The sequence below is a fragment of the Aethalodelphis obliquidens genome, unplaced genomic scaffold (genome assembly GCF_003676395.1).
Source record: "Aethalodelphis obliquidens isolate GAN/ISIS:26980383/991018 unplaced genomic scaffold, ASM367639v1 scaffold11, whole genome shotgun sequence".
In the NCBI taxonomy this organism is placed as follows: Eukaryota; Metazoa; Chordata; class Mammalia; order Artiodactyla; family Delphinidae; genus Aethalodelphis; species Aethalodelphis obliquidens.
The window spans coordinates 33,466,597-33,480,096 of record NW_020837955.1 but is presented as its reverse complement, the minus strand read 5'-3'; the positions used below and the strand labels follow the sequence as shown (position 1 = coordinate 33,480,096).

The following is a 13,500-nucleotide window of genomic DNA, read 5'->3' as shown; positions in this document are numbered from 1 at the left end:
CTTAAGCACTGGACCACCAGGGAATTCCCTCCCTTTTGATTCTTGATGGGGTGAGAAGAAAAGTCCAACCAAAGAAAGATGATTTCGGGTCAGAATAATAGCATTGAAGCCTCCACTCTGTGTTTGGGCAAAGCTGAACTGAAGAGTTAAAAAACGAGTAGTGTGTGTGTGACAGAGCTGGAAGCAATAATTAGTATGTCTGGAGTATGAGATGAAAAAAAGCATTTTCCCAAAGTCGTCTAATGGAAGCATATGGGGTTTTCTTTGTGTTCGTATGTGAGGCCGTGTCCGTTCTCACACTGCCTGTCACGGGCTCTCCTCTCCCGTAGGTGGCCAGCCTGCCACACTGAGTTGGCTCAGTCTGAGAAGCCAGGGGGTGCCTGGCTCTTGCAACACACACAGGGCAGGCTTAGAAGAAAAAACTCATGTCTGGGGGAGGATCTGTTCTGTTATTGTCTGGACTTAAGTTTCAAAAACTGCTCTCTCCTCCCTAGTAATTAAGAAGATGACCTCTAGTGGTTTCTCATAAGTTTGGGCTAATTGCCATGTAGCAGCATGCACTTGGTTGTCATAAAATCTTCAGAGCCCTTAAGCAGTTTTCTCAGACTCCTAACTGCAGTCTTCACCTCTGCTGTCTCTGTCTTCTGTTCTCTATGTCCTGTTGCCTATTGTCATCATAAAGCATAATACCACCTCCTGAAGTTCATACAGCCCAAGGTCTTGTCTCCTACATGGGATATAAGCAAGGGACATTTGGGTGAGGCATAAAGATCTGTTTATTTATTTTTAAATTTTTATTTATTTTTATTTTTGGCTGCATTGGGTCTTTGTTGCTGCACTCAGGCTTTCTCTAGTTACGGAGAGCGGGGGCTGCTCTTCGTTGCGGTGCGCGGGCTTCTCACTGCAGTGGCTTCTCTTGTTGCGGAGCACGGGCTCTAGGTGCTTGGGCTCAGTAGTTGTGGCACACGGGCTCTAGAGCGCAGGCCCTGTAGTTGTGGTGCACGGGCTTAGTTGCTCCGCCGGCATGTGGGATCTTCCCTGACCAGGGCTCGAACCCATGTCCCTTGCATTGGCAGGCAGATTCTTAATCACTGCACCACCAGGGAAGTTCCTAAGGATCTGTTTAGCTTAAACACAATAAAGGTAGAGTTGTAACCAAATTTATTAGAGCTTCCTGTAATAAACCACAGTGGGGGAGGGGTTCCCTTTATTTATTCCACCCCATCAGAACCTACTTGTATTTTTCAGTGCATCTGTCATGGATTCAGAGGCAGTAAAGTACAGTAGTGGAGTGTTTGCTTCCAGAGTCAGGCAAATCTAAGTTGAGATTCCAGCCCCACTGCTTATTAGTTGTGCCATTATGGTTAGTTACTTAGCCTTGAAGTACCACTTTCCTCATTTGTAAAATGAATGTAATAATCGTTTTGAGGGGAATTTCCTGGCAGTCCAGTGGTTAGGACTCCACGCTTTCACTGCCGAGGGCATGGGTTCGATCCCTGGTTGGGGAGCTAAGATCCCACAAGCCCTGTGGCACAGCCAAAAACAACGCAATAGTTTTGAGGGGATCAAATGGGATGATGTATGTGAAGTAATTAGCACAGTGCCTGGCATGTAAAATGCCCTCAGTAAATGGGGGGCTATTTTTATCCATTCAATCAAAAGGGACATTTATTTGGTATCTGCTGGGTTCAGGCATGTTGTAATGTAGGTACAAAAATGCTTCAAGACATTGGCCCTTTGCCTGTAAAGAGTTTACATCATGGCTGGTGGAGCCTCCAGAGGAAACACTTTCAGAATTTCAAAGGTAGAATGTAATAAAGGACAGAAATATCATGAAAGGGAAAAGGCTTTGAAGACAGGGTAATCTTTGAGTTGGGCACCTTAGGATGTGAAGAATGTAAGTTGTGTGGGGATGAAGCAACCAGTATTCTAGAGAAAGGGAATAAACCCCAAGAGAGATGTTGGATGGTGAGGACATGTCTGTGTCCAGCAGTCTAGTGTGGCCTGAATATAGGGATTGAGACAGAGGTGGGGAGACAGACAAAAAAAAAAAACAAAAAACAGGGCGGATCAGAAGAGGGGGGCATGTGATTGGAAATGCCATGCTAAAGGCTCTGGTCTTTGTTTGTTGGGCTATTGAAGACTTTGTGGGTAGGGGAGGTAATACAATCCCATAGTTTGTTATTTACTATGTGAGGTACTATCTTTCCTTTATTTGTCCTAAAAGTTTTTTGTTTATTCATGATCTCTCAGGTTTCTGGAGCACTATTAATAAAGGAAAGTCTGAACATTAGTATGGTTTAATTGGGATGTCCTAGCTGAGAGGCACCCTAGCCTTAACTCCAATGAGGACCAGAGAGAATAGAGATCTAAAATGGGCTATTCTATTCTGAGATGTTCACTTTCTTTCCATCTTGCAAAAGCTCACAGCACTGAAACCCTTACCAGATTTTATCAGGAGCTTGGCAAATGATCAACTTTCTTCTCTGGAGGGTACCCCAATATTGAACTTTCAAATACTGACATTTACATGGCCTCTAGTTGTTGATAAGTTTGTCATGTTACTATTTTTAGTATTATATAATCAATGATATTGACTAGAGTGATGGGTCTAGTTATAGGCCTAACTGCATCCCGAATCCTTTTCAACTATGTTACCACAATTTCCTCTGTTAAAGATATTTTTTTTAAAGTATTCTTTTTTTAAAAAAAAATTGTTTATTTTATTCTTGGCTGCATTGGGTCTTCGTTGCTGCATGCGGGCTTTCTCTAGTTGCGGCGAGTGGGGGATACTCTTCTTTGTGGTGCGCGGGCTTCTCATTGCAGTGGCTTCTCTTGTTGCAGAGCACGGGCTCTAGGCACGCGGGCTTCAGTAGTTGCAGCTCGCTGGCTCGGTAGTTGTGGCTCACGGGCTCTAGAGCACAGGTTCAGTTACTGTGGCGCATGGGCTTAGTTGCTCCGCAGCATGTGGGATCTTCCCGGCCCAGGGCAAGAACCATGTCCCCTGCATTGGCAGGCGGATTCTTAACCACTGTGCCACTGTTAAAGATATTTTGAAGCAAAAGAGTGCCTCTGCTCTTGGGTATATATAACCCTGTTGGTGAACATGATGAGAAAAATCACTGGGTAAGGGATTAGGCAGGCACAGATTGTATTTTATTTTGCGTTTTTCAAAAATATAATACTTGCTTTAGCTAAAGTGATTATAACCCAGAACACGTGGGTTTAGAATAAATACAGTTGCATAAAATTGGATTGCTCTTGTTCCAATGTTGACTTTTTCTCCCTGTATGAGTGAATCACTTAAATTTGGAGAGTAGAATCATTTTACTTCTTTCCAGCCCAACTGGAATATCTGCAGACAGAAGACAAAGTACAAAGGCTTATGAGAGACGGACAATGAAGCTCCATCCTCTGGGAAAAGGAAAGAAAATGTGAAGGGAGGAGATAGCTTCAAAGGAGGGAGGCTACAAAGTCTCCTTCCTGCCTTCCCCAACTTGGTCCAGGTTAAATTTACATTTCAGTGATGACTTAATACTACTACTAAAGATTGTATGTAACTTTTAAGTTTCTCAAATGTTTGTTATCCTGGTAGAAATCCTGCATATATATGTGTGTATGTGCATGCGTGTGTGTGTGTGTGTTGTGTGGTGAGGCGGCCTAAGGGTGTTTATTTAAGGAAGCAGAGGGTAGGGTCTCAGAACTGACAATCCTTACTGGTATTGTCAGGCAGATACGGATTAGAGCTTGGTAGCCGAGAAAGAGGGAGAGAAGAAGGGAGTAGCAGAGGAGTGGCGAGCAGGTATTGCAGTGAGCCTGTCTAAGGTAAATGGCACGGAGGCTGCATTTTCTGACCCAGGGAGATAAAATGACAGCGCCGTCCTTGGCACTATGTGCGGTGACCCGTAGCAGGATCACAAGTCACCACCCTCCGACCCCCAGAGACCCCGGCCCATCTTCCTCCACTCCGCCCTACAGCTCTTGAAGTCTGCAGCTCCGGCCCAGGATGCAGGCGGCGAGGCAGCTCTTTGAACCAGGCCAGGGACCAGGTTCCTTCTCCAAATGCACAGGACACAGAGCGGGGCTGCACTCCCCAGTCGTCCGCTGGCAGGCACTCACGCGCGGCGCAGCCCGGGCCGTGGGAGCTGTCCGTGGTGCTGAACACTTCCTTGAGCTTGGTCGGACCCGCGACTCTCGAATCGCGTCGCCAGCCTAGGCGGAGGGAAGGCTCAGTGGGTTCCGCGGAGCGCGAGCGCCCGAAGGCCTGCGGCGAAGATTTAGATCCCTGACAGAACCCCCTATGCGACTCTGTTAGCGCAAGCCAGGACTCCATGCAGGATCCAGCGCTTGAGGGCGAGTCCCTCATCTTTCCCCTACATCCCGTCTCAACTCCCACCCACTTCCTCCCCTGCGCCTTCCTTGTTCAAACAGCACCAGGTCCTGCCGAGAGCGCGGGGCTTCACGCGCCTCCTCTCCCTTGTCCACTGCGCTCTCCTCCAGAGCGGGACTCTCCCAGGGCGCAGCAAGTTCCCGCAGCAGAGGTTCTCCCTCGCCCCTCCGGCCCAGGTTTCCGGCCGCTCCTTCCTCTTCTGCTTCTATTCTCCCCACACTATCCACCTCTCCAGTTCTCTAAGCACCGAGTCGGGAGGTGCGTGCTCCGCCCCTTTTTTCCGTACAAGGACACGATGGAGTGGGGGGCGGGGCGGAGGGGAGGCGCCGCGAGCCCACTGGGAACGCTTGAATCTCTTCAGTTCCGCGGAGAAGCGGAGAAGGCTGCACGGCCGTCTTGGGTGGAGGACCTCTAGGGACCATCAGAATTCTCCCCCTCGTTCCCCGGAGCGCTTTTCCATCCGCCAAGCCCCAGTCACCAGGTAGGACTGTGCTCCTGGATCTGGCCTGTGGGGACTGTAAGGGCTCTAAATAGAGTAGAAGGCATTGAAATAACCTGTGCACATCTAACTCACAGACTTAATTTTACAGAGGTAGGGGTGACGGCACTTTAAATTTTGTTGTTATTTATTGTGGCCAGTCATTCCAGAGGAATATTTGGGTCACTGAAGTGTGTGTGTGTGTGTTGAGGGGCGCAGTTGGTGTATGAGGGGGCGGAGAGAGAATGGGAAGTGACGGACTTTGATTCTCTTTGGACAGGTGGCCATGGCCTCATTGGCGACTCAGGGTCCCGGGGCCCCTGACTTCTTTTCTGGGCTGCTGCGGGCGGCTTCAACTCCGGCCAACCAGAGCTCAGGAGCCTTGGTGGGCAATGGGTCGGCGGCTGGTCCGGGCGCGCAGGCCATCGCGCCATTCCAGAGCCTGCAGCTGGTGCATCAGCTGAAGGGGCTGATTGTGCTGCTCTACAGCATCGTGGTGGTCGTGGGGCTGGTGGGCAACTGCCTGCTGGTGCTGGTGATCGCACGGGTGCCTCGGCTGCACAACGTGACCAACTTCCTCATCGGCAACCTGGCCTTGTCGGACGTGCTCATGTGCACCGCCTGCGTGCCGCTCACGCTGGCCTACGCTTTCGAGCCACGCGGCTGGGTGTTCGGCGGCGGCCTGTGCCACCTGGTCTTCTTCCTGCAGCCCGTCACCGTCTATGTGTCTGTGTTCACGCTCGCCACCATCGCGGTGGACCGCTACGTCGTGCTGGTGCACCCCCTGCGCCGGCGCATCTCGCTGCGCCTCAGCGCCTACGCGGTGCTGGCCATCTGGGCGCTGTCCGCGGTGCTGGCGCTGCCGGCCGCCGTGCACACCTACCACGTCGAGCTCAAGCCACACCGCGTGCGCCTCTGCGAGGAGTTCTGGGGGTCCCAGGAGCGCCAGCGCCAGCTCTACGCTTGGGGGCTGCTGCTCGTCACCTACCTGCTCCCCCTGCTGGTCATCCTCTTGTCTTACGTCCGGGTGTCGGTGAAGCTCCGCAACCGCGTGGTGCCGGGCTGCGTGACCCCGAGCCAAGCGGACTGGGATCGCGCGCGACGCCGCCGCACCTTCTGCCTGCTGGTGGTGGTGGTGGTGGTGTTCGCCGTCTGCTGGCTGCCCCTGCACGTCTTCAATCTGCTGCGGGATCTCGACCCGCGCGCCATAGACCCCTATGCCTTCGGGTTAGTGCAGCTGCTCTGCCACTGGCTCGCCATGAGCTCGGTCTGCTACAACCCCTTCATCTACGCCTGGCTGCACGACAGCTTCCGTGAGGAGCTACGCAAGCTGTTGTTCACCTGGCCCCGCAAGATCGCGCCGCACGGCCAGAGCATGACAGTCAGCGTGCTCATCTGATGCCACTGCGCCAGGCCTTGGGGAACTCCATGTCCGCTTGTCGCCGAGGATGCCCACCCGAGGCCGGACTGGAGAGTTTATTCCAGAGCTAAGCTAATACTAAGCCAATAAGGGGCAAAGCTTCCAGCCCAGCCTTCTTGTCCAGCTGTCTTTCCTTGTCCTGTGTCTTTGTAAAATGCTAAGTGGGCTTTGTTGAGAGTCTTGTGCTTTGCTTGCAGGAGGCCGGGGAGAGGAAAAGAGGATTTATTATTTCCTCCGTTTGCCCTTGAAGGCCAAACAAAGCTCCTTCTCCTGGTTCAGAACAGTATTTCAGGACCGTAGCTGCCTTCCTTGTTCCTCTTCTGCTTGCTCAATGGGGAGATGAAGGAGCAATGAGCAGGGGGTTTAAAATGGCTTTGTTGGGGTTGGTAGAGCTTCTCAGGTTGCCTTTTAAAAGGGGCTCAGCCGAGATACAATTGCTTAGTCAATTTGAACCCATTAATTTCTGGGATTCCAGGGAAATATGTACTACAACTCTACATCTAGGATTTCAGCATTTCCTGAATAAGACCTTTATATGCCAAAGGGGTTTTAATTTTAAATCCACTTGAATTTATAGTACAAAAACACTTACAAACCACCTTTCAAGAGGTTTTGCTACTGTTTTCCCTCCTCCTTATCCCCCAATTTCTATTAAATGATGAGCTGAATTAGTCGATGAAGATATAGATAAATAGGGATAAAGAGGAAAAGGTTCAAATCGTTTAAGGGGATATATAACTGCATAGGACACACACCCTATCCACGAGTATGCTTGTATGTACACACCCAGTGTTTGCCACAGGCAGGCACTCAAATATTTGGTTTTCTGGATACGCAGTGTACGCTGTGTGCCGTAGCGTAATGCTCTTTCCTGATCTCGCAGCGGATCAACAGCTGTCAACTGACTGCTCAGCGCCTGCTCTGTGGTGACACACTTGGAACACGATCAACTCAGAATATAAGGAAGGGGAGAAGCTTACTTAAATCCAGAACAGAAGAGTAAAGTGCCACCTACAGGGTGCACAGATCAAACACTTAATTCCTTTCCGGGTGAAGGGAAGAGGTGATGACTGTTGGGCCATGACACCAGGCTGCTAATCCTTACCTTAACATCCCAGGAGCTCTTTAAATGAGGACAAGGGTTTCCACATTGATGTTGGCATAATGACAGTGGCAGTGAAGGCAGGAGTCTTGGGAAATGATACATGATATGCAGCTATCAGATTAGCCCTTGTGGCATATAGGCCATGGAGTGGTGTCTGCAGCCATTCAGCTACCAACTGGAAGATTCCAGTACTACTCCAGCACTAAACAGCAGAACCAGTGTTTTCCCACCTCTCCCCTTCTCTTACTCTCAATGAGCTCATTCACTCATTAAAGTGTGCCCCGAAAGGAAGGGAAAGAGGGGGTGATTTGGGGATGACAAGGATTATACCCTTTTACTCTGATGTCAGTAAGCACAATGGAAGAGTGGCTCCATTCATCGTTGGGCTCGTTAGCAATATGAGTCTTCAGTACTTATATGACTAGACTTTTCACAGCATGGGGAAGGGCAGGAAAAGGCTGGAGAAAGGAAAAGGCAGGTGAACTTGGGAGATGCCATTACCTCTGGCAATGGCGCTAAAACTAACTTTCAGCTTCGTCTGTGGATTTAGGGAACAAAGAGGCTGTGCTCTAATAATGTGACCCACACACAGCATGATGTCACTCCCCCACCCCAAATGAGCTCATCTCCCAGCATCCCAGGGACTGGTTCCTGTGCTTCCAGCAGCTCTACTGTTTGGGAGACTCAAGGCTAGACACTTCCTGTTTCCTCAGATCATTCTTTGGATGGATATGTGTGGAGACGGGAGGGATTGGGGGAAGGGGTGGAAGTAGTTGGGGGAGGAATCTGATTAATTGTGGTCTCTTCACTGGAGAGTTTAAGTCACTGGTTCTCAGCCCTGGCTGCTCCTAGAATTACCTGGGGAGCTTTCAAAAAACATCAGTGCCTAGGTCCTATCCCCAGAGAGTGCAGTTGATTTGAGATGGGGACTGGGTATCAGCATTTTTCAAAGCACTTCAGGTGATTTTAACATGCATCCAAGGTTAAATGCCTTAAGAATTATTCTCTTTCTAATGAACCTCAGAAACATCTGAATGAAGCTTTGGGAATACTCTATTAGCCTTTAGACAATACCTGGTGGAGCACATAGAGGTACATCCTATAACAGAATATATAGGTATCCATTCAACAGTTTCCTTACACATCTCTGTGTAAGGCTCTGTATGAGTCCAATCAGTTTTTTTTTTTTAAAGTATTGTCATTCAATTTTAGGTCAATGGCGTTATACACCATGAATTATTCCAAATCCTGGTTGCTGACATGTTAAAAAAATTGAAATGTTCCCTGATAGTTTGATTTAAGTCAACTGTGAGAGGAAAACATTCCCATTAATTACTAGAAAAGCTCCCACCAGTTTCTATCATGCCTACAGCTTAAGTTAAAAAAATTTTTTTTAACATTTATGTGGACTTTATGGAGAGCCTAAAGAGGCTGGAGAATTGTGTTCATAAACATCTTTACAAATTATGCAGATTGGCAACTGAACAGCAACTAATTAATTCTTACCCTATCTGAAATCTATTTGAGACGTGTCTGACTACAAAACAAACTGATCAAACAAATCTCTCAGAAGTGAGTCCTAGAGGAATCCACAGAGGGTTGAGGTAGAACTTTTAATTTAATATGGTAGTTCATTTTAGTTAATACCAAGTATCCAGCCCTTTTCCTGCAAGGAGTCATAAGGCTGGGGATGGAGCCAGCCTGGTACTTGGCACTGGCCCTTTCTGAGGCTGATGGGAGGTTCTGTACTCCTCTTTGCAAGTGTTGCCTCCAAGTCTTACTTTTGGCAGTCAACCAATAGATTTATTTCACTAAATCGGCTGGGGGCTGTTTCAATATGTGTTGGCCACAGTTACCTGGAAATAGCAACTGTGAGAGATGCTAAGGTAACTATTCCAATTGATGTAACGTTTCTGAATTTTTGTTCTTGTGGATTTTCAGTCTGCTCTTCTACCGGGGGTGCTAAGTTCTAGGTTTATTTTCTCAGGTAGGCTAGTTCACCACCTCTGTCCTGTGGCTTGCATTCCTGAACACCTAGTAGTCTGATAAATATAAGTAAGGCACGGAGCTGGCGTCAAGGGGACCCAGGCAAGTGTGTGGCTAGATCTGGGAGTGAACCAGGGTCCATCCCCCGCAGATGAGAGGTTAGGAGCACCTTTATTCCCCAAGGCAAGTCCCTGATTGATTTCCCTTCAGGCACTGGTGTCTGTTATGTGCATAGGATGTATCTGGGGCTGACTTCACTGTGTGAAGCTCTTCAGGCTGGGGCTTGTAGTGTGTTTCACACATTGTGGGTTCTTAATAAACATTAAATCAGTAGAACAGTCTCCAGCCGTGGGATTAATAAACTAAGCCAGCTACACACACAGTGTAACCACACAACCTCAGGATGGCCAGGATCAAAGCAAGGATAAATCATGCCAAGGAAAACATGCTACTCAATCTGAATTTGTCAGTTCAAGCTAATTCCAAGAGTGAACTGTTCATTTAGGGCCTGTGACCCCCTGGCCCCAATCTAAGTAGTGACAGCATTTCTGTCCATGGCGCCAAGCTCTGTGTTCTCCAAGACTGCAGGTGTCTAAATCCGATGGTCCATCAGAGGGAGAGTAGAGAATTTCATGCTTAATTTCTATATCATCATAAATCTGAATCATTATTTAAATGTTAGCATTTAATCACCCACTTCCACCTATGACTTGAGAAATTTTAAAACATTCAACACGTGGGTCTATAAACAAAATTTAATCATCTACATTCCAAAACCTTCATGATAGCATCATAAACAGAATTTTCTGGTACATCTAAACTAAGACTTAAAAATGGATTTGTGCATACCTTTCCAGGGATTTTTTTTGCAAAGTGAGAGAAGACAGTATACAGACGTTGAAAATGTAAAATATTTATTTGGATGGATGAAAGTTGCAATCTTGATTTGTGAGAAGACTGTACATTCCCAGTCAGTCTTTGGAAGTAGAAAGCCTTATTTTGAAAATTGAATGTGTACACTTCTAACAGGTTTTGAATTGTCCTTCTCTGTTTTCCAAGTCAATTCCTCTTCATTTCCCACTGTGTTTCTATTCTGCCTTTTTTTAGTTCTATTTTTCCTTATCATCTATAAATACCTCTGATCTGAAGCTCCCTCCACCCCAGTGAAGGGGAGGTGGTGGGATTCAAGCATCTATTTTCCGGTGAATCATGTTGGGGAGACACCCTGGCTAATCCCCTTGCGGAGGGCAGGCTGCAACAATGTGGCAAGCGCAGCTGCTTGTTGCATTTCCTGCCCACTGTGGGGTCTTGGAGCTCATACGATTAATGTTTCACAGACAAGCGCCAGGCAGAGGTGGATAACGGGAGTTTGCACAGAATCTCCGCAGGGCCCCTGACATGATAAATCTCATGCAGAGCTTTCAAGAGGCCCTAACAGCGAAAGGTCAGATGTGTTTCATTTTCATGTTTGGGGCTATAGCGAGGAAACCTGAGCCAGAAAAAGCAAAGGACGGTCTCCTCTTTATATATATATATATATATATATATTTTTAATTTTTATTTATTTTTCATTTTTGGCTGTCTTGGGTCTTCTTTGCTGTGCGCGGGCTTTCTCTAGTTGCGGCGAGCGGGGGCTACTCTTCGTTGTGGTGCGTGGGCTTCTCATTGCAGTGGCTTCTCTTGTTGCAGAGCACGGACTCTAGGCGCATGGGCTTCAGTAGTTGTGGCACGCGGGCTCAGTAGTTGTGGCTCGCGGGCTCTAGAGCGCAGGCTCAGTAGTTGTGGTGCACGGGTTTGGTGGCTCCACGGCATGTGGGATCTTCCCGGACCAGGGCTTGAACCCGTGTCCTCTGCATTGGCAGGAAGATTCTTAATCAGTGCGCCACCAGGGAAGCCCGAGAATGATTTTATCTGACCTGCACCACAGCACCTGGAGGTGAGTAGGGCAGGTGTTGTCCTCATTTGTGAAGGCGGCAAGGGAAGTGACTGACTTACCTGGTCCCAAGGCGAGCAGTGGGGACCTGGGATTCAGATCCAGATCCCCTGGTTCCAAGTTAAGCCCTCACCTGCCACGCCACGCTGCCCTTATGGTTTAGAAGGCCTGGTGAAGGATCACCCCTCCCTTTGCCTCTGCCTTCAGCCAGCCACAGCACTTCTCAGAATCACTGCACAGCTCTTAGAAAACACAGGGGCCCGGTCCCTTCTTGAGACCTACTGTATTAGAGCCTCTTGGTGTGGAACCGTATATTTAAAAAATGGTGTTTGGGAATCAATCAAAGAAAAGTGTTGCTCTAGTAGACGTGTTAAAAAGAAAAAATCTTGCTAGGAAACACATCCCTCTGTTGTTGAACTGAAATTCGTAGTCAATTGGCCGATATCGGGGAGGATGCTTCTCAGGCGCCTTGAACGTGTAAGGTACTGTCTCCTTTGATTATTTTCTCCGTCCAACTTCCAGCAAGAAATGAGGACTCCATCAGGGTGAAGGCAGCCCCGCAGGGGCCTCAGTGCACCCGTGTTCTCTCCAAGTCCCACGGAGCTCCAGGTGGGCCTGGGGAGGTGCCCACGGCAGGCGCTCAGGTCCTGCCGCCCTGGGTATGCCAAGCAGCAGGCGTGGTGGCAGTCGTGTCCTTCCGTGAGATTCCCACTCTGTGCCAAGGTCACCACAGCCCTGCAAGGCTGGCATTGCTTGTCCCAGTTTTACAGGTGAAGAAACTAAAGCTCAGAGAAGTCATTTACCCAAAGTCGGTGAGTGGCACTGGGATTGAATCCAGGTCTGTCTGGTTCCAAAGCCCCTTCCTGTCACATTGTCCCGCACCACACAAGTGACATGATAATGACAAGTAACAGTATGATGAGAATAACTATTGCTACATTTTATGGAAAGTTTGCTTCGTGCCAGGTAGCCTAGAATTTTATAGCTAGATAGTAACACCGTGAGACGGGAACCATGAAAATCCCCACCTCCTGATGGAAGGAGCTACAGAGTGTTCATGGCCATTTGCAATCTACCTACGCCGCATTTTATAGGGCAGGAAAGTAAGTCACAGAGAGGCTAGGTAGCTTGTCCAAGATCACACGGCTTGTCAGTCAGTCACAAAGCTGAGTCTCAAACTCAGGCGGACTGCTCCAAAGCGCAGGTTCCATCCTCACTGAACTGTGCTCGCTCTCAAGAAGCAGGTGTTTCCCGACAGGGTGATAGGTTGTCCTGAACATGCTCTCTCTCTGCCCCCGTTAGCGCTGTGTTTGCCATATTCTCTTTTTTTCAATTTTTATTGGAGTCTAGTAGTTGGTTTACAATGTTGTGTTAGTTTCAGGTGTACAGCAAAGTGAATCAGTTATACATATACATATAGCCACTCTTTTTAGATTCTTTTCCCATATAGACCATTAGAGTATTGAGTAGAGTTTCCTGTGCTATACAGTAGGTCTTTTTTAGTTATCTATTTTATGTATAATAGTGTGTATATGTCAATCCCAATCTCCCAGTTTATCCCTCCCCCACTTGCCCCCAGTAACCATAAGTTTGTTTTCTACATCTGTGACTTTGTTTCTGCTTTATAAATGAGTTCATTTGCACCATTTTTTTTAAGATTCCACATATAAGCGATATCATATGATATTTGTCTTTCTCTGTCTGACTTACTTCACTCAGTATGACAATCTCTAGGTCCATCCATGTTGCTCCAAGTTCGCAGTATTCTTTGACACTCAGATAACTGTTCTCTTGTTGTGCAGAGGCTGGCTTTGAGACAAAGCCCAAACCTACAGTGGGTCTTCCAAGCAAACTCATGCCCTCTTTGGATGCTGACCAAGTGAGGTCTGAAATTTTATCATGGGATGGAATTCCCTTCCTTCCTCCCTGCCTCCCTCCCTGCCTCCCTCCCTCCCTTCCTCCCTCCCTCCCTCCCTCCCTTCCTCCCTCCCTCCCTCCCTCCCTGCCTCCCTCCCTCCCTTCCTTCCTTCCTCCCTCCCTCCCTCCCTTCCTTCCTCCCTCCCTGCCTCCCTCCCTGCCTCCCTCCCTCCCTTCCTTCCTTCCTCCCTCCCTCCCTCCCTTCCTTCCTCCCTCCCTCCCTCCCTCCCTCCCTCCCTTCCTTCCTCCCTCCCTCCCTTCCTTCCTCCCT

General features: G+C 48.4%; 1 protein-coding gene across 1 annotated transcript; it reads left to right on the top strand.

The window, feature by feature from the left end:
- Positions 1–4,626: 4,626 nt before the first annotated feature.
- Positions 4,627–6,993, top strand: PRLHR (prolactin releasing hormone receptor). The gene has a single exon (XM_027113135.1). The coding sequence runs from the start codon at positions 5,155–5,157 to the stop codon at positions 6,265–6,267; it is 1,113 nt and encodes a 370-aa protein (XP_026968936.1). The 5' UTR covers positions 4,627–5,154; the 3' UTR covers positions 6,268–6,993.
- Positions 6,994–13,500: the final 6,507 nt, after the last annotated feature.

What these genes read in the sequence shown, in the direction of transcription:
- PRLHR (XM_027113135.1), top strand. Translation starts at nt 5,155, where the DNA reads ATGGCCTCATTGGCGACTCAGGGTCCCGGGGCCCCTGACTTCTTTTCT.